At 38.8% G+C, this 21,494-nt stretch overlaps 1 protein-coding gene across 3 annotated transcripts in view; it reads right to left on the bottom strand.

Moving 5' to 3' along the window:
• The window catches only part of GRIA3 (glutamate ionotropic receptor AMPA type subunit 3), a 146,055-nt gene that overhangs the window by 109,103 nt on the left and 15,458 nt on the right, over nt 1–21,494 (bottom strand). For all 3 annotated transcript variants that reach the window (XR_008974322.1, XM_057425122.1, XM_057425121.1), the window contains exon 3: nt 1,841–2,080. Coding sequence is in view for 2 of the 3 variants with exons in the window: in XM_057425122.1 (XP_057281105.1) it covers nt 1,841–2,080 (240 nt within the window). In the remaining variant the exon portion in view is untranslated. The remainder of the gene's footprint in view (nt 1–1,840; nt 2,081–21,494) is intronic.

The following is a 21,494-nucleotide window of genomic DNA, read 5'->3' as shown; positions in this document are numbered from 1 at the left end:
CAGTAAGTTCACAACATGACTTTGAATAGTAACTCTAAGATTATGAGCAGGATGCGAGTAGGCAGTCATGACAAGGGGCAGAAGGCAACAGAGGTAAAGTCAGACTCTTGGGGCAAATTTTGACAAGAAGAGCTATGTTTTAACCTGGAATTAAAATCTTAGTATGAACAAGGCAAAATGAAGCCTAAGCACAACCTAAACTGTTCCAAAGGGATTATTCATCATAATAAGCTCATGATTAGACTGTGCCTACCTGAAGATTGTACACACTAAGAACTGTAGAAAATGCAAGTATGAGACCGCAAGTCTTCCCTCATGACTTCTGTTACTATCTCAGTTAGTCTGATAGTTGTATCATGTAGAAAAGTTCTAGAGAAACTCCCACTGTTCTGGATGATTCTTCCAGTTCAAAGTGCCAAACTTCTTATTAGGCATGATATTGAATAACTGATGCATTGCTACCCAAAGCAAACTTTATTAGCCTTGACCATGTTAAGTATCATCAGTCCTGGAAAATATGACATTTTACTTTATCACATGCTGTAAGTTTATTAAATTTGGCCCCATCAAACCATTCTTACACAGACAAACAACATATTCACAGGAGCTTTCATTTAAAAGCAGACTAAACCAGAAATACAGATGTTTGGCTAGTGATTTTAAAAGATTTAGAACTAATGACATTCTTTACTTCTCCATACTTTCCTACTTGATGTCACAGCTAGTGTTTTTCAACTCTAGAAATACTTAACACCTTGAAATCACTCTAAGGTCTTGTCATGCACGATCAGATTGAAAATTCCTAACTTTAACATAGGGTAAGTCCTTAGTTGGGTGAAAGGTACAGCCACTGAAGACTTGATCGTTATCAATATGCAGTAGCCTAGGGTATCAGAACTTTGTAATGGAATAGAATATAAGCTTCTTTGGCTCTATCCACATCCCCTAGATCTGAAGAAAGTCTTCGAGTTGTTAATCATAAAGCTGATGAGAAGGGCAGTGGCACACCTATCTGATGCAAAAAATGCTACCCAGGTGAAACCTGTAACCAAGCAAATTCTGTACACTGAGAGCGGGCAGCGACAGATGGTCCACAGAAATATGCAAGATTCCTCACAAAAAATGCTTTCCGATGCTTAGATCTCTTTTTGACAGGATTTGCTACCTTTGGGGCTTCTTCATTGTTAAGTATTGGCTTAAATGTGAAAACACTGGGCTTAATATATTTTCATTTAGTAAAAGATATCTCTGGTAATTCTTGTCATGTAATAAATTCACCTCTGGATATCCATGTAACATATCTAGAGCATCTTTTCTTCAGCAGAACCCTGAAGCATCTTATGCATTATATTCTTAGACCATTATTGATGCCTAGACACCTCCAGACTATATATTAGCATGGAGTGTCTTTGTCCAATGACAGCAGAAACGTTCATTTATGTAAAGTGGCGTGGGATTTGCAATGTCACGCACAGCAGAAGGTCTTGCTTAACAGCCTACTTCATAGTGCCAACTTTATTTATTGTGCAAGAACTCAAAAACCCTGGCAAGTGTTGAATCTGCGGCTCCATGGAAACCAGGTATTCCGAATTGAATGTTTATACTGCTAACACTATCCTCCAGACAATCTCTTTACAAATAATCAGTAATATGAAGATGCCTTATTTTCATTTATCCATTCATTTTAGTTTCTTCAGAATAATATTGCTTTCTAGGACCATCAGAATATTCTACCTCCATCCAAAAGAAAATTGGGTTGGCTTGCACATACTGTTTCTAGTAATACTTATAGGAGGTAATGAAATAAAAAAAAAAAATCAGTTTAAATGATGGTACTTACCCCGTTCTGTATCATAGAGGTACACAAACTTTTCCCACTTATAATGAGTCAAGAGACTCAAAATGGCTCCTTTTAATGCTGGCCGCATCTGGATGACAAACTGCACATCTGCATCCGTTGGGAAGCTGGGTGTGATGAAGGATGTGTGAAGCGCCCCACAAAATGACGTCAGTGTGTTCATTGACATCTGGTCATAGAATCCAAAGATGGCATAAACTCCTCGGGAAAACTGTGAACAGACTAACAAAGACAGACAGGAGTGTTAAAATCTGACATATAATGAACACAAAAAAACCCTTCTGAAGTATATTTGAAGTAAGATGTCTAAGAACTGATCTTTTTCTGTATCATGCAGCAGATGGAATGAATTCATGAGATAACCTATACTAATTTCATTGTACTGTGAGTTTTACCAACTTTGTCACAATTAAGCTGGTCTGAGCACATTTTTGATTGCAATTTGTCCTGCTGTACTGTTATAATCTACTAATCTATCCACATTGTTTAGAACACAGGGTTACATTGCTTGTCCGTAGAATACCTTCCCTCCCTTGAGCAGCATCTTGAGAACTCTTTTCATAGCTATGTAACAAATGCTGGGTCTGCCTAAAAGTCAAGATGTTAAGATGTACTTTTCCCTGCTATCCCAACTTGATTCAGATCTTACTCAAAGAAATCTGTAGTGTTAATTCCTTTATAGTCAACAACTCTGAAATGTCTGTATGAAACCTCTGTATGGTCTTTTTGAGTGAGAAATTATGGTGGTTTCTTAACTGAGTGTTAAAATCTTTCAGAAGCTGTTTGGAAAATGCATGGCTCATTACTGAGCACTAAACACAAACGAGGAACACGTATTGTGGCTTCATGGGACAAAAATTGAAATCCCTTAACATGGAGGTTTTTAGTCATTAACCATTCTGGTGTTCTGAGGAACTCACCCAGTACCAGAAAATCATAAAATGCTGTGAAGCTATTTTGTTTCACATGCACTTATCTGGGGAAACATTTCATTTTCAGTACTTTATAGAGATTGAACAATGACCGTTTTGGACAAAAATGTAAGTATTTCAATTTATAAACATGGTCAAATTCATGGAAGTTGCCAGGAAAAGATTTTCTTTGTTGTTTAATTCTGCAGAAACAGAGCAAATTTCTTAAGATCATGGGTTCTTTCCATGGAGGGAGACTGTTTCAGGGATAGTGAGGGAGCCTGATATGTGAGATGCTGGGGCTCTGGTCTAGTTGTACAATAGAGATTGTACAACTGATATATACTACAGCATAGCAGCACTTCCAAATCAAAACATTTCTGGAATGAGATGAGCAAGCCCCCTTTGTAATGAAAATAAGTTTCCCAGAAAATTGTCCATTCAGCATTAACAATTTCACTTGTCAAGAACCAGACTGAACAATTTTCAACCAGCCCCATTAACCACTTTTGCCAAAACACTGCATATTTAACTTTGCAAAAAGCAAGGGGAAGTAATCACCAGTAAAGAAGACATGACTTTTATGCAGAAATATACAGCATCATTACTTCTGAAAGTACCATCATGAAACATTTCCTACTATAAATGCTACCATTCAGAATCACTAAAGCCTATTAATTTTAAATAGGATTCTCCACAATATCAGCTCATTGACAACATCATAGTTAACATCTCAAATAGGAAGTCAGGTGTGAAAATGCGATTTCTTCCTGGAGATCCAAGTGCAAAAACCAGAAATGGTATTAAGGAATTTCTTTAAGTGTTTAAGCCACTGTAATTGGACATGACAAGTCGTGGATACTAGCAGCAAATAACAGCTGGTGTAGACAGAAGAGATGCACATGAGGCACAGAGAGGGAATAAGAAGTAGTGATTTCTAAAAGAAAAGTTTGTGGAAGTTCTCAACCACAGCAGAGAAAAGATACAAAAAAAATCATAATGCACCAAGAATTTATTCCCAGCGGTATGACTGAGGAATTAAATACATCATTTCAAAAGGTATTTTGTTAAACTACATACCAGCAGGATATAAAGCAGAAAAAGCTATCATAAAAATTATCTGCTGAAGTAACAAATAAAAGGCATTAACTTACAGGTGAAAAAAAGCAAAAAAAATAAAGACTACATTAGAAATCCTGGCAGCCTCCAAATCATTTCGAAGGCATGTAAACTCCCTAATTCCACGGGAATATTCACTGAAGTGCAGAGCTGGGTGTCCTCACATGCACTTAGTACCTCACAAATCAGGCTTCTTTTACATATTTATTAATGGCCTAGTTCACTAGGTTTTTGTGTAGATTCTGTACTGCAGAGGAGAAAGTATTCCAGGAAACAGCCCTTCTTGCAATGCAAACAAAACATATTCTCAAATGCCTCCTGACCCTAAAAACCCAGGGTATTTGAAATGATCCTGAGTTTGCCCATTATTTCTTATTGGTATAAGGCTCAGGGATACTTTTGAACTGTGACTCCACTGAAATCTCCCAGATTTAGAGGGACACATTATCTGAACAAAAGCCAGAAGGGGGCTCACAAAGTCTACCATGCTATGTATGTGTAGGACGATAACAAAGAACAGAAATTAGGTCTTATTAGGACCGCTAGTTCCTACGTCCCATAGAGAGAACAGGAGCAGTACTAAAGGTAACCAACAGTGGCTGGCTACAGCATGGACCTGCTCCTCTGCACTGTGCTGACAACCCGCTGAGAACCGTTTCAGTTTGTGCTCTTCCTTGTTCTCAAGAGATACGGAACTCAGGCACCGTGGGCAACAGTTTGAAAATGCTGCAAGGTCTCTGTCCTTTGGACAAAATTCTGTCTTGCTTGGCTATTTCAAAACACTGAATTAAGCTGTAACTCTTTTCATTGCAGATTGTGCTCTTTTATGCAAAGAGTCCATTCTCGATTTGTGAATCCCCCCCTTCCCCCCCAAAAAACAAACCCAAACAAACCAAACAGTCAGAGTCTGTGAACAACCTAACCAGAAGCAGGACCTTCACCAGACAATACCTAACAGACAACACAGAGCTGCTGCTCACATGGAGCATCCTAGTGCAGATGAGAGTGTCTGATTTGGCCTTTCTGATATTTGCAACCTTTTTTTCCTAAAAATCCTGAAGGATTACCAACAACATCTTCCACCAAGTGCACCTCCCTGCCCAGTCTGATTTCCCCTTGTTCACATTTGTATACACTGTGGATCTTCAAGATTTAACTCTTTTCCAGACTGTCTTCTATTAGTTTTGAAAACTCCTAATCCCTTAAACTCCTCTGCTTATTTCTTCTTGATTATCTATTCTGCATGCACTGTTGGGTGCCAATTCCATTTTAATGGCCCTTTTTAAAGACAAATAAACTTTTGTTTTGATAAGGAGAAACTAAAAGGGCAATTATTTTGGTTCTCGATGTTCATTTGCATTTTTGATCTCACAGTTTTGTAGTGTTAGGTCTTTTGTTTAGTTTGTGACCTAATCTCCTGTGTGACCAGATGAACTTAATGAACATCTATGAACACATGGCCATATTGTTACCTGTTTTCCAAAAACCAAACATGTAATTACAGTCATTTTAATGGCATTATTGTTCTAACACCACTAAGCCATAATTAAAATTTAAAACATGCTAACTAAACGCCACCTTCAAGCTCTTTTTTACAAACTGCTTTCTATTGACAATGACAACAATCCTCATGTTTGATTAAGAATTTTGGTATTTTTCCTTAATTAATCACAGTTGATTTGTGTTTGTTTTTCCTTATTTGAACAATGCAGATGGTCCAACACACACTTTGGCTGCTAAAGAAGTGATTTGGACAAATCTTGATGCAACTCATTCCTCAAAAAACAAACAAAAAACAAAAAAAAAAAAAAAAAAAGGAGGGTTTTTTTGCCTTTATGAAACTGCTCTTAATTATAGATATTAATACCGTGGATGCGCATCTGTTTCCAAGGACAGCACACAGGCAGGTTGCTTTATAACCTGATGTGTAAAAGTTGCAACCTCCACAAACAAGGTACAGAGCAGCAGTAATCTAACAGGGGATCATGATAAGCTGTTATTTTAGCATTAGGTGCAAGGTGAGTATTTATTAATGGAGACTGAACACGGCTTGTTCTCAGTGTGAGTCAGCTGCCACACACCATCATTTTCAGGAGAGGAAGGGATGGTATGACAGAAGCCTGTGAATTCTCAAGCATGTCAAGAGAAGACAAGGAACTTTCAGGTCATGACAGACTGGTGTTTCATGTCAAGGAAGGAAATGATGTTCAGAGTCAGTGATCACAGTGGGGAGCAGAAGTTACTTCAGAAAGAAAAGATCTTGGTTTCTGAGCCATCCTAAACACCAGTGTAACTCAATGAACACAGCCTCCTGTTTTGCTAGCAGTTCCATCCTCTCCGCAGTCAAATCAGGCCCACCACAGAAACATCTTAACATCTGCTGAGGTTAACCAGATGTGATTTTTTTTCCATTCAGGCTCCAGGCCAGAATCTCAAAAGATGCCCCATTTCACACAAGTTATTGTGTCTTTTTAAAAAATAAGTTTTACTTTCTAATGGTATTTAGTTCTTCTACCCTTTAGTGACTGTGAGTATTCCTGACACAGTAACGTTGTATAGGCTCTGACATTTTTAGTGTCTATTGCCTGGAAGCTAAGGTTAAAACTTCCCTGACACCCTCTTTCTTTTCCTTTTTTCTTTTTACTTCCAGTTTTAGCATAAACAACTGGAGCATTACTAGGAACATTTACAAGTAGTTTTGGATTTTTCTTGTTTAAAGAAAAGATGTATAAAGCCAACAAAAGAAATTTGGTAATGGGTGGATCTTAATACGCTATTTCCACCAGATGATATCAGAAAAAGTGACTTGTAAAAGTTGGCAGGATGCTCCCAAGTGTGCCACACAGTGCGCTTCTGCCCAGAAGTGTAACAGCCTTGCAGGTTTGGCATCAGGGGTTGGAGGTTGCAATACCTCAAACACTATTCCTTCTTCATTACTGTTTGTATAGACAAGTAATTTCCCTTTTGTTCATATCAATTTCTCATAAGGTAGGCCTGACAAAATTAACCCATGTCAAAGGGGCACTGTGAGGCCTGACTTACTGATAACCGCATGGCTCTTTGGAATGAAAGGCACCTTAGGAGCACAATCACAGCTGGCATTATTGCTCATTGCTCATACCAGTTCCTCACTTTCATGTTCTGTGTTTCCCTCAGCTGTGAAATTTTATTCCCTCCACTTTCTTCTGCCAATTATCTTGGATTCCAGACAATTCTCACTCCAGCCTTTGCCAACAGACTAATGGGAGTACTTTATAATGGAATAATCTGCAGCATATCTCAGAGCAATTGCTATTTTCTATCTAAGGCTCCATGCTATGACTTCCTTGCTGTAATAATGCAAGAGTTATCATTACCGTGACTTTTTATAGGAAACATACAGGTTCTCAGAGAGACTGACAATGCCTCTGCTGTTTCTTTTCTCTTCCGTTTTAATACCCTGAATGAAAAGACATACTCTCTCTACCTTGAGCTCCGAGGAGATCAGCACAGCAGTGCCCCTGAAGACAGAATAAGCTACTTTTGGGGGGCTCCAAGCAATCAGACTTGAGAGCTTCCTTTAAAGACAAACCCATCATACTAAAAACTAAAAAAGAAGTAACTGCATTTACCTATAAAACTAGCTTTTTCATTTAAACTTTTAAGACACTGAATTCTGCCAAGAAGAAAATACTCCACTGAGTTGTTTAAAATTCAGCTGAGAAAACAACAAAGCATTTCTGAAAACGTCCATTTCTGAAATAGTTAATAGCAAATATTGTTGGGGATGGGAAGGAACCAAGGAAGCTACAAATTGGAGCAAGATACAAATCCTCCTGAGATATTTGCTATCAGATCATTTCTCATTCTACCTAAAAAAAAAGACGTGCTCTTACAAACATAAAAAATCCCCCAAACCAAACCAAAAAATGCAACCCAAAACCTCACAGGAGAGCACAGAACAAAACGCTGGTTTACTCTTGTTTATTTATGGCAACAGTATTCTCAGTGAAATAACTGAAGTATGTTTTATCTAGTTCTCTTTATTAACAACTACTCTGCTTGCTTTGTTCTATCTAGTGTCTTTTTCAAACATGCACACTTCCTTCAGTATGCATTTCTTTTTAGAAGAGTCAATAAAATAAAACCAGTAAATTCAGGCATTGGGAGGGTATATTACTAAGTTGCAAATTAAATGCATAAGGATTAATCTACTCATATTTTACAACCCATTTACTGGAAAGCAATCCAAAACAACAAGAAGCATCCCCAAACATTCTCTGGTCAAGATCCCATTCAAGATGAATTTTGTCACCTCATCACAACTCCATTATTAAAGGAGTCTTTACTTCTTACCCATTTTTCAGAACAACTTTTGAACCCCGATCACAACTACAGCTCCTGGGTGCTGGGTGCTGTACAAATGCATTACTACAACCTTGGTTTCCTCAGTATGCTGAATTATTTATGACATACATGACTCAACTCATTAAACTTTACACATTTTGGCCTTTATATATACTACTATAGTTCAATAAAACCCTAACAATGTACATGAATTTGCTGCATGCTGGATCTTCTCTTCACACTGAAACATTTGTGTGATTTTTATGAGCGTGAAAAATGCCAGCTTGCAACAATAAAACCAGGCCATGCAGGTTGTAACGGTGCTAGTAGGGACACCAGCAGCACCAAGTCTCATGCACACCATAATACCAATAGATGCCTGTCTGCTCACAAGAAAGAAGTGCGTATCTGAAGTCAGATCCTTCCTGCAGAAAGGCTGACCAAGGCCCAGTTTCAGAAAGTACTCACAGAAAGGTCGCTGAAGTTCATTCAGGCTGGATGTGCATTAGCCATTAGCATACACTCAGATAAAAGGCAAACCAGGATCAAAACCTCTCTGTCCCCAAACTGCCAATTTGATCCATAGGCAAAGAAAACCTTTGGTATTTAAAAAAACCCTAGCTAATACATTTAAAATGTCAATCACAAGGACATCCCTGAGCACCAAACTGTAAGACAGACAGAAAATCAGGCTGAACACAGCCTTGATTGTCCCAGGAAAGCTGTGCTTAGCTTTCTGAAAGGTCAGAGAACATATTGCAGGTGGCCTGAGTAGCTTGGAATAGGCTATGCTACTTGTGCTACTATGATCTCCTCGCTTATCGTTTAGTTCCCAAGCTGCTTCCATACCTAAGATTAGGTAGTCTGAGCTACTGCTGCCTTCGGTCTATTAGCCACAAAGCTAGAAAAATAAAAAACTGTACAACCTTGATGAAACTTAAGCACAAGTGGAGTATCTGGTCCTGCAAACTTGCCAAATTATAATGTAATGCTTTACTTTTCATTAATTAAATAAATAATCACTTGTCATTCAGAATCTCTGTATGTACAACTCATTTCTGATAACGGAAGAAACCAGGAGTCGATCCATCCAGTTTCCAGGAAAAGTGCCTGCCTCCTATCAGTAGTCCAAATTATAAACAGATTTTGTTTAACTGGGATTACTATTACACACTGATTTTATAAAATACCATGGATTTATTTCTTTTGGAAGGCTATGTATCAGGTTATCATGGCTCAATTTGAAGAATAATCCATTGGAGTTTGAGGGAAGCAAAATAGCGGTTTAAAGCTTAAAATGGATTAAAGGCAAGAGGAAGCATTGCACGTGCTATAAAAATTAATTTTTTTGAGGATGATTTAAGAAATATGATATTTGAGGACTATACTTAAGTATGTCCTGATCAGAACACTATATTATCTCGCTTGTGTCTTTACAAGATGGAGCTCAAGTGCTCAGATTGGGCACTACAAATTACAGCCAAGTTTTCTATTTTAAACCCATCCTGGCAAGCCATGATTTTCTACTGGTAAGAGACCATTTTCCATCCTGATCCCACCACCCCCACCAACAGCTCACAAGGGAGAACTGCTTTTAAAGGGAAGGTATCAAATACATACCACACAGTTTAAAACAAAAAGCTTTTAGAAAGAAGTATGTAGCACTGCTGCAGAACTCAGATTTAAATGCTGTGGATTTGTGTTACTTTTGAGCTCTTCCGCTTACTGCCTACGCTGATCCTGACACCAAAGGATCATGTAGGAGGTACAGCAAGAGGCTTCTCTTCATAGACAGTTAAACTCGCTGCTGGAGAGAAATGGAAAGGCATCGGTCTCTGCCTCTGTGCTTTGATGAAGAGATGCTTCTGCTCAGTTTCTCCAGGATAATCAATGCCTTGCCAGCAATAGCAGTGTGCAAAGCCAACGCTCTGATCCTGATGGGCAGCTATGTGATCCTGGATGGTTAAAGGTTCAAGCGCTGGCCTCAAGTTTAGGGAGCAGTAGAGATTAAACATGTGGAGGTGAGGCTTTTGCCCTTTGAGAAAAGGCTTAGTCTATCCTATACACATAACACTCTGTTCTTGAAACATGGAAGATGAGCTAACAGCTGTGTGAGGGAGCTGAGGACCCGGCAAAGTTCTCCCCAGGAGAGTCTAAATATATTCACAGAAAACAATGATCATTTGTGTTCACATCCGAGACTCCAACTCCTGTTTCATGACTTTCCTGTTTCATTTCTCTGCAGAAACATGGAGAGTGTGCATGTAATTCAAATATGTAACACACGCTTGAGTTAAATAACTTGTTTCCATCTGTTGTACCATTTGAAATGCTTCTCATTTTAATCTGCTATGTTATGGCAGCATGCTGTGATCACTTAGGATTGTAACTGTATCTTATTTTCTGAAGCACTTTTCTAAACATGTTGGCCAGAGGAAAAATATGAAAACCCCTATTCTTTCAAAAGTTACTCACTTATAACACACAATGAAATTTAGCAGCCATTTACTTACAGGCAGCCAATATACTCTACTATAATACTATAATATTCATATTATAATAAACACATAGCAACATTTAACAGTTTAACATAAAATCATGAATGTTTCTATAATTCTACTCTAATAAACTAGTAAGAGTTCCACAAGCCACTAAGTACTCTGCCTTGGAACAAAAAGACATGGTTGAAAAAGTTTTTAATGTGAATTCAACAAGATATGGTAGAGCAGGGAGTATCCAAGTAGCTATTGTTACCACCTTCAGAGACATCCCATCTCATGTATTTCATCAATAGTTTAAACAATGGGCTAAAAGAAAAGCAAGCGCTTTGTGGTATGAAGTAAATAAGTCACACCCATGAGGAAACAGCAGCATTCTACAGATGACGATGTTGGGCAGAACGCAGGGCTGAATCAAAGCGCAGCCGTTAAAGGCAATGCTGAGCCTCAGAGCTGCAAATCAGCAGCAGCTGTTTCCAGCACTCCCATACTCTGACGGGCTTTCTTATTTCATTGGAACATCCCAGTATGGTGGAAGTAAAAAAGGCAGAGGCATATTATTAAATGTGTGCTTGTTCAGCAGATCCTTCCCTAAGTGATTTCAGAAGTTGACTTCATTCTGGGCTACTGTGGTGAAAGGCAATAAATCAAAACAAGGCGCTGGCAGTGTGATGAAAGATGAGCTGAGTCTGCTGAGGTGGTGCCATTTATAGGCCTGTGGGGATATATTACAGAGGATGAGAAAGAAGAGACAAAACAACAAACACACCTGGAATCACTGAACTGGGTAAAATTCACCATGAAGTAAAGGCCAAGATTAAGGTTGTCCAAGGAGAAAGGGTATGCAATCACCAAAACAGCAGCTGTACAAGCAGCCTCCAGCTCTGGAGGCTTTCCAGTTGGCTCTATGTATGCAGAGCATGGTGCTGGTTAACAGACAGCTCAGTTTACCCAAAGCAACAGTCCCCAACACTTTCCTGAAGGCTCTGCAATAGCATTGCAGCAAGTACTGTCATTGCGAGTACATCTCAGACCAGTGGACTGGATTTCACATTTCTGTATCTCCTCCCCCTGTTTACTCAAGGTTCGTGGGACTATGCAATTCTCACCCAGTCCTCATGTCTCCCTGCTGTTACCTTATCAGTCTGAGAGACTTCAGGTCAGTTCACACAGGAGAGGAAACAGAACGGTTGTGGAAACCTGGCTTCAGCAGCCAAGGAAATCATTTGAAGACGTCCCTTAGGGGTCCAATAAAGCACCCACCAATGTCAGTGGAGAAGCTCTCATTGGCTTCAGTGGCAGCTGGACTGGAACCAAGAGGTCTATTCAGTACAAGTCCAAACTGCAGAACCACAAAACCAAAATCCCACCTCCCTCCTCAAAAATAAAGCATCCTCCCATTTAGTTTTATTCTTGGTGTCATTTTTATCTGTTTTACAGTCCAAAGAGTCCTTCTTGCTATCAGCCTCCTGGACCTTCATGATGACATCTGACAGTAATTCACAGACCAGTACCCTCAGCTAAGTCAGTGCCTTATTTACAGGGAACAAGAAGAATATTTTTCTGTATAAATGATGCATAATCACTATTTATCAAGCTGGGTTAATTGGCACATAACAAAAGAATTGTCTGGTGCACAGCTGAATAATGTAGAAGCCAAAACTGATGGAAATGGTACAGCAAGAGCCTGATTGCGAAAGAAAAGTCATATTACTACATGTTAATTCTTAACTGACTGCTGCCCTTTCAGAGGAGGGGGCAGCCAAATGAGACAGTCCTAAATTTGAAACTATTCGTTAATCTCAAAGGGTTTGGACAGATTGTTACAGCTTTAAACACTGGTTCAAAGTCTGCTCTCAGCCAGCTGTACAGTAGAATGCTAACCTGGTGCAAATCCATTGCTTTTCTGTGCTTCAGAGACCCTGCTACGTTCATAATCAGAGAACAACCTCATTAATCATCAGCAACAGCATGAGACTGCGGCCTGCAGGGGTACATGTAATGGTGACAGAGAGGTGGGACTCTTCCCACATCTTGTCCTCACAGAGAAAAAGCTAAATGCCTCATACAAGAACCAACAACCCTTTGGTTCTACTCAAGATGTCCATGAAGTCCTCCTCAGAAACCTAGTGTATTATGAGACAGTGGCAGTGTGGGGCAGCACGTGAATTTCTCTAGAACAGCACACACCTGGGGAACTACAGCTTGGTCAACCTTATTCTGCACTCACAGAATTGCTTCACTGACACCAGCAAGGTTTTACTGAATGCCTTCCATACCAAACCAGCACGCACAAATTTTAGCACACACTTACGTGTTTTCATGAACAGACTGAAGTATGTGCTCAAGACAACAAATCAGAGCTGAGGGTCACAATACCAAGAGTCTCCCTCTAGAAGGAAAGGAGGCATTAATATCTAGTTGTACTAGGGGCATCCAGCTGACTTATTTAGACCATGGCACTTCCACACTTCCCTGTCTCTTCTCTACTAACGTCTACTAAATTCTCCCCAAGAGGGAAATCACCTGCAAATCAATGACTTCAAAGAACAGCCCTTTCTCTCTCAAACTTGCTAGTACAGTTAACAGAGAATGAGAAGAGTCCCATAACTTCCACCCCTATGAGTTAGAAATTTTTATTCATAATCACTATCCATGCCAGAGAATATTGCTGTGATCTCACCATGTTTGTGGTTTCATCAGCATAAACACAATGAATGTAGAACCATTGAGTTTTTTAACAAATTCTGCATTATGTTATCTCCATTACAGCTCCTCTGTATTGGAAACATGGTTAACAAACATTAGCTTTCCTCTGATAATATTCTGAGATTTGCCAAAGTTACCAAGCTACACACAGTATTCACACCATAGCTTATAATCAGTGAGCTACAATCCCTGCTTTGCATCCACATCCTTCTACCCAAGAGTCTCCTAAGCCTTCATTCTTGGTGCTCCTTGAAAAGCCTAAAGTGACTCAAGGAAATGAAGTTTTATGTGCAAAAGCAGGTTCGTTGCTTCCTCCTCCTCCCCCCTCCCCCCCTTTTTTTATCTTTACTGCCAAAACCATCTGAAGTCACTGGCATTTCTTTTGATCGAAAAAGTGGAATTTGACACATCAGACTGAACATGATGGGTACCAAATACTCACAAAGATTAATATCAGTGATGTCATGAACTTCTCTTGTTTCATATGTACCGTTAATCAGTCTGCTCACTGCAAACTTTGCAGTATTTTCACATTCTGAATTTCTAGATTGGATTTAATAATTTGTACTGTATTTCAAACATAGGCCTGTTTTTACATAATGGCTCTCTGCCTGTAAATACACTTACTTTAAAATAGCAACATTGCTGGCATTAAAATAGCTACTTTTTCAACCTACTCTTTAACCATCTTTACCAAGGCTAGCTTCCAACCCGTTTCTTATCCTCTTGGTTCATGGGCATGCTCCATTCTCAGAGATGCATTAGCATCCTTAATCCAAATCTCACTGTAGTAGTAGCATTTATTACAAGCATCTAAACAATCCTCCTCTCCAGCTTTTCACAAGAATCACTAAAGCTGCTAACACCTTGTTTGCATACAACAAATTCCAAGCATCCTGCAAAAATACTCTGTAAACTCAGGTGGCAGAAGAAAGGGCAGGGGTAAGTCTGAAAGAACAGAAGCTGCACAACACAAGTCTTTTCTGGTCCTGGGAACAAAACTTCTAATCCTTACAGCAGAAAATAGGTATGAATTTCTAAAGAGCGATTGTCATGGTTTAAGCCCAGCCAGTAACTCAGAACCACGTAGCCACTCTCTCACTCCCCCACTTTCTCCCCCCCTGCTCCTGGAGGGATGGGGAGGAGAATCAAAAGACTGTAACTTCCATGGGCTGAGATAAGAACAGTCCAGAAACTAAGGTATAACACAAATCAACAGCGCTACCATCAATAATAATGATGATATGGGAAATAACAAGGGAAGAGAATACAACTGCTCACCACCCGCCAATCAATACCCAGCCCGACTTGAGCAGTGACCTAGCCCTTCTGGGTAACTGCCCCCAGTTTATATAGTAGGCATGACGTGCTGTGGTATGGAATACCTCTTTGGCTAGTTTGGGTCAGGTGTCCTGTCTCTGATTCCTCCCTGCTTCCCCTCCTCCCTGGCAGAGCATGAGACTCAGAAAGTCCTTGGTCAGAGTAAACATTACTGAGCAACAACTAAAAACATTGGTGTTATCAGCGCTGTTCCCAAGCTGAAAGTAAAAAACACAGCACTGCACCAGCTACTAAGAAGGTGAAAAATGACTGCTACTGCTGAAGCCAGGACAGCAATGCAGTGTGGGTCCTTCTTTCAGTAAGTCACTTCAGTGAATCTTCCAGAGCTCTCAAGCAGTCCTTGACATATCATACTGAATTAGCCTATTTAGGGGGTATTGTTCACCCAAGGAACAAGCAGATGAATCTCACAACTTTGCAGTACCCAGATCAGTATGAAGCTGGGGAAAACAGCCTTAAAATGGCATTGTGAATCCCTATGACAGTAGTCCCTATAGCAAATCTACCAGCACTGAACAGCTTAACTGTAGCAGTTTAGACAACAGGTGGCAATAAATTTCTCTGTCTTAAGGAATGTTCTCACATGGCCATACCATTGCACTAGCTCTGCAGTAAGCTGCAAGATGAACTCTTTCTAGAAGAGCAACATCACCCTGAATTCCTGTCCCAACTGCTGGTTATCCCTTGTTTGCAGCACTGCCAGAGGTCAACCACTGAACAAAACTGGACTAAGGTTAGGAAGGATCTTACCGAGAGCTGACAAACTGGAAAGAAACACTGACAGTTCAGGACAACACAACTAGGCTCTGTAGGTAGACAGGGAAGCCTTTATTCACAGCAGGCACAGGCGTAACCATAGGAGGAACTGTTTCATGAACTCAATGAACTTGATTAATTTTTCAGCTCTCTTTCAGGTAAGCTTAAAATAAAAAAAATCAGCTTACTATGCACAACTGAATAGAAACTGGTATGTGACTCCAGTCAGCGACTAACGCTTTGCTTTAAATGTAGCCTTGTCCTACCAAATACAAGGTTATTAAGTTTCTGCTTTACTAATTTCTTTTAAATTAATTCACAAAATATTTCAGGTTTATAGATCAATTACTCTGATTTTTTCACTTGCAAATATCATTGCCAATTTCAGTTTAAATTTAAAATAAATATTTTTCTTTTGTGAAAACCAGTGTCAACAGTTATCAAGAGACACATCACGTCACTGGACGAAAAGCAGTTCATCACCGACTTAAGTTCCAAACCAGGAACTCTCTCTCTCACTACACACACATATATATCTTACATAATTCTATACTGCCCATCAAAATAGCAGACAAAAGGACTATGATAATGTGTCTTAGTGTTTGTTTAAGCTAATACATCCTACAGAGCTAATCCTAGGCTATTGTTACTGAATTTTCCTACTCTGATATTCAAACGGACTCCCTGACAGTGTCAAACTTTTCAAAATGGCCCATCAACAGATTATATTTTTGGTACTTGAAAATTTTGTAGGTCTTGGAATAGATTTATTTGGTGAACTCAGGTAGTAAAGCTTTTCAGAAGGATTAATGGACTAAGTGAAGTGTCTCTCCAGACTATAACAGAAGGTATAAGAGAACTCATTTTCCAAGAAATGTCAGTTATAGGCACAGAAGACTTCCTTGTACTCTGATTTTCTCTGTATATTTTCCATTTACACAAGCCAGTTCGAGCCCTCCTTCCCCGGCAATGTTATCAGTAGGACAATACTTTGCTATAACAAAAACAGCAGAGAAACTTGCATAAGAAAAATGAATTTGATAGCAATAGAATGACTTTCTCATAATAATTTAATAAGTTGAAGACATGAAGATTTAAAATCTCCAGTAGAACTGCATAAAAAGGACTGATAAATATATCAGCTCTTTCAAGCTTTGCAAAGAAGCCCAGCCAGATATTTTTTACCTCCTGTCTACAGAGATCACCTATAAAACAAAAACAGGCATTCAAGTCCTTCTGTTATGCCATTCTTTGCCTCTGGGGCTAAACACACTGTTGAATCTGCAGTAAGTAAATGTGAAACATATAATGATATTCCAGTTTGTTTCTGATCTTTCTCATTAGTTTAACATACTTGTAACACCCTTTCTGTTTAGGAGCATAACCATGAGCCCTGAAGTTACTGTATGGACATATGGCAAGCTACTGTCCTTTACAGTTTTCCACTAAACCAAGAAAAGTCTGTAAAAACATGCTTGAAACACAAATGCAATTTGGCTGTCACTAGATTTAGTTAAGAATGGTAAGTCCAGATTTTCAAGAAGTCTTGAGACTTACAGAAACCACATCAAACAAAATCGAACTACAAACTCCATGAACTGAAAGTGCCCGGATTATTTTGTAACCATTAAAATAATTTAAAAACAAATAAAACAACCCTTTCCTGGTTCATCATTTTTCCATAACTTAGTGAAACTAGTCTGAAATTAGAATCTATTGAAGCCATCCTATTAAAGAAAGCGATCAGGATTTGAGTTACTACATTGGAAGAGTTTTTTTCCTTTGTTCAAGTAGTAAATTTGTGTTATCCCAGTTTCTTTTTATTATTCTCTTCAATGTATTGCTCCATCCTTAGCTGGATACAAAGTCAGTTTCAAGAGATGATTCTCAAGGCAGTTTCAGGTGCTGTACTCAGCTCAGCCTTCTTAAATTTTTTAATGGATTTAACAGCATACTTTTATATACAGTTCTTTTTACTGTATTAAAAAATGAAGAAGAAAGTGATGGGACTAACAAACACAGACATGTGATAGTGCAGCAAGTCCGAATTTGTTGCTACTTGCAAAAATAAAAGAAAAAAAGAAGAAATGTTTTTTTTCACCTCTGGTTCATTTCAATGACAGTCATGTTGGTGCTATGAGTAAGGACAGCAGGAAAGACAATTTTACATGCTGTATATGTAATCCAAAAATCCAGGGTCTCTTTAAGCACAGAACCTTTGGGATTTTATTCTGGTTTAATCTATGTTTGATGAAAATTTTTCACCCCATCAAAGTTCTCAGGTTATACATAAATTCATACGGTGGCCAGCTGACAGGAGCCTCCTTTTTACTCTGGAGGAAACAAAAATACTCTGAATGTGTCCTCTTGTTTTGTTGAGGGGCTACAGGAACGGGGTAGATTGACAGAAGCAGAATAATTCAGCAGCCATGAATATATGGATACACACTACATATTAGTTCCAAAAGAAGCAAGTATGATTTAATTTCTGTTCTTCAGAAAGAACACTTCCCTTCCATAAAATGTGCTCATGATACAGTAATTGAAAATCTTTCAAAACAGCACCAGCAAACACACCAAGGTTGTGCCCTAGAAGCAATTCCACATCTTAGAAAGAAGTATAATTTAACTCTCTTGGCTCTGAATCCTTTTCTAAGGTGTGGCTTCTTTTTACTTACTCGGTCCTTTCCTTCCTCCATCCCAGCCCCCAAAACTATTCTCAAACAAAAAATAGCCTGCTATCACACAACTGACTTTGAATAAAAATGTAACATGGAATACGGTATTAGGGAATATAAAGAAATCATCAAACTGCCCCAATAAAAATATTTTCTTTTACCAAATGGACAATTCAAACAATTGCAAATAAGTATCTGGGATTTCCATGACTTCATCTAAGCACACTAAATGCACTGGGTCAAGCCAATAAGAGAAACTAATCACATTCTACAGAGCTGTAGTCTTCTGAAAAGCCGCATTCTGAAGTCTCTTTCTAAAACCGTTGGAGATACAGAATCCATTCAAACTTCCCAAATGAGGGAGAGAATCCAAAGGACAGCCAGTTAATTAGAGCCAACGACATGGGAAATGCAAGATAATTAAATTCTCCTCCTAAAAGATTTATTTCTGAATATCAGTTTTGGGAGACTCAGGGAGCAAGTGAAAAATTCAGCTCACCCCATAAAATCTCACTCACCTTTGTGAGACTCTTCTCAGGAACTGAGCAATGGCATTGATATGTAGCTTATTAAAAAATATTACTGATTACAGTACTATTACACAATGATGCTGCTGTACATATAATTTTTACATTTTTGTCCTTGATGGAAGCAGATGTTGTCTGCACAAACAGGAGATGTGCATTTTATCAATGATGGAATTGTAGTGGAAAAGAATAAAAACAAGTTTGCTATGAAAGGAAATAAAAATAAAATCAAGACTTCTTAAAAATAATGAAAATCAACCATATGAGGAAACAGGATTTAGAAGGCAAGGTTTTTTCCTCTAGATCGGGGTTTCTGTTATATTTATATTGTTGCCTAAGATTAGAAAAAGCTTTCCAGGGTCATCTATTCAAGTAGATTGTTCAGATGAAGAACTCGGGTTTATGATCAACTAAATCTGAAAAATAACCAGTTATTTAAGCTAAGCAAGCCCACATGTTGTCACTCTCTAGAAAGACAAACCAATAAATAAATCTAGAAGCAGAGATTTGACTGACTTGTAATGGAAGATCGCAGTGGCGACTACACACAGTCACACTGGCTCTTGCAATGGACAAGCTGTTAATGCCTTTATGGAGAAATGTACATAATACTGAAGAAGATCACATGTAAAGATTTTAGCTACAAGCCCTATATAAGCTCAAATGACAATATTGCCCTTCCCTGTTTCCACCTTTGCTATTGTTTTATTAAGAATTCAGATAATCACCACATGTAATCCTTATTGCCATAATTGATCTCACATCTTTAAAAGACAAGCAGGACAGAATCAGTCATAGAGCAGCTCCAGAGAAGAACAAGAAAATAATGCTTAGGGAAAGCCACCTTTCCTTAGAATTCCCAGAAAATTCTCCTCTTTACTCTGAGATGAACAGTAGAAAATATCACACTTTTCCATATCTTTTCTTTCCACTTCTCCATCTGGCAAAGGATGCCAGAAAAGCAAAGGTACTGAGAATATGTACCAAGCAAAAATATCCACTTTTCACCTCCCAAGTTAGCTTCTGAGTAACTTGATACTGCAGCTGAATGGCCAAATTTGCATCCATGCTTTAATTAGAGATAAGGGGAGTGCCTACTGTTTGCATTTACAGTATACCTGGTTCATGAGCAGCAGGAGCAAGTTCAGACATCACCAACTGCTCAGCCTGTGCTGCTCTGATGTACCATTTCAGCAGGGGATCCTTCAAGAACAATTAAGCACAGCCATTCACAGCTGAAGAGACCCTAAATTTTGCCAAGTGTGACAGCTAATGTTTTATTCTTGCTACTGTATCTTGTCAACCACTGCACCACACAAATTGCCAACAGAATCCACCTCTACACTGACAGCATGGGGGTGAGGTGTCTATTCTCCCATAAATGTGTAGGATATTTATTCTGCTCACTCATCCACTTTTATTAAGGATGAGCATGTAAATATGTAAATAGCCCATCTCCTAACAGGAAATTCAATTTTTAGAGAAAGAATCCAAAAATAAACCACCATGAAGTTAATGTGGTTGTATTACAACAGCTTCATTGCAGAGGCTGATACAAAGGAACAGAAAGCAGAAGTGTTGAGCAGAAGGAAACAGGAAAAGCAACTTGCTAAGCTGAGAAGCCAACGTCAAGAGATGCTCAAATGAAGCTTTTTCATGGTTACAAATGTAGTACTTATTGGTAAAGAAAAATCTCACACTGTGAAGAAAAAGGAAGAAAGAACAAGAGAAAAACATATTTTCCTATTCAGGAAATTGAGTTTATGACCTGGAAAAACAAAATTATGATAAAAAAATACTCCATTTGAAAGCTATCATAGGTTAACACAAACTGAAGAGAACGTGAACCTTTGGCAACTGAACCACACAAATTTGTAAAGATTTCTACCCACTCTACTGCCCAAAAGAACTGTTAGGCAACATTTTGAGAATCACAGTGATATAAATCTGCTCCGATCTACTTACATCAAGCAAGGTAAGTCAATCTACTCCAGCTGTGACCTGGAACTACATGTTTTACGAAACCTTAAGTGCAGTTACTTAATAAATTTGCTATAATTGCAAATATATGTTAAAGCACACCCAAGCATTCTACGGTTACATCTGTCACCACTGTGTACTGCTGAAGTTCAATGTACCTATTGGTTCAGGTAAATAGGGAGAAAGTCTGCTCCCAGAGCAGCTACTGGAGACAGTGGTGCTATTTCAGATATAATCAAGCAAGCATTCGTAATACTTAAAAAAAAAAATAGATATATGTTCTGACCATTTTAATCTATTTTTGATCACTCGTGACTACAGAGCAAGACAATGGAAATTTTCAAGCACAGTACTTAAAATCTCTCCAATCTTTATTTAACAATCAGTTTTTCAGCATACGAATCCTTCAAACATACAGCAATGCACAAATGGAAGGTCACATTCTCTAAAACACAAGAGGGGTTTTATTTCAACTTTTGGGGCTTGTTCTAACCCATTTTGAGTTAGAACAACAGATTGCTCCACTGAAGGGACAGAAGCTGCAGCCAAAGGGCCATCTGCTGAGCTTCCCTCCAGTGAGTCCCACAGCAAAAACTGATGTGGTGGAGCAACCCAGGCAATTGGGATACACACCATTAAGTAACAACAGAATGAAGGATGGAAAACTTTTCAGGGTAAGTGTAGACCAACACGATTCCTGTATCACCACATCTTTTTAAATACAAAAGTCAAAGATGAAGGTATTTGCTAAGAAGTCAGAAGACTACCACCATATGTACTGCAAACAGGGC

Source organism: Pezoporus wallicus, unplaced genomic scaffold (assembly GCF_028554395.1).
Source record: "Pezoporus wallicus isolate ANWC-B61680 ecotype Strahan unplaced genomic scaffold, APGP_CSIRO_Pwel_v1 scaffold_6445, whole genome shotgun sequence".
NCBI lineage: Eukaryota > Metazoa > Chordata > Aves > Psittaciformes > Psittacidae > Pezoporus > Pezoporus wallicus.
The sequence above is the reverse complement of the archived record's forward strand: the minus strand, read 5'-3'. Positions and strand labels throughout refer to the sequence as shown.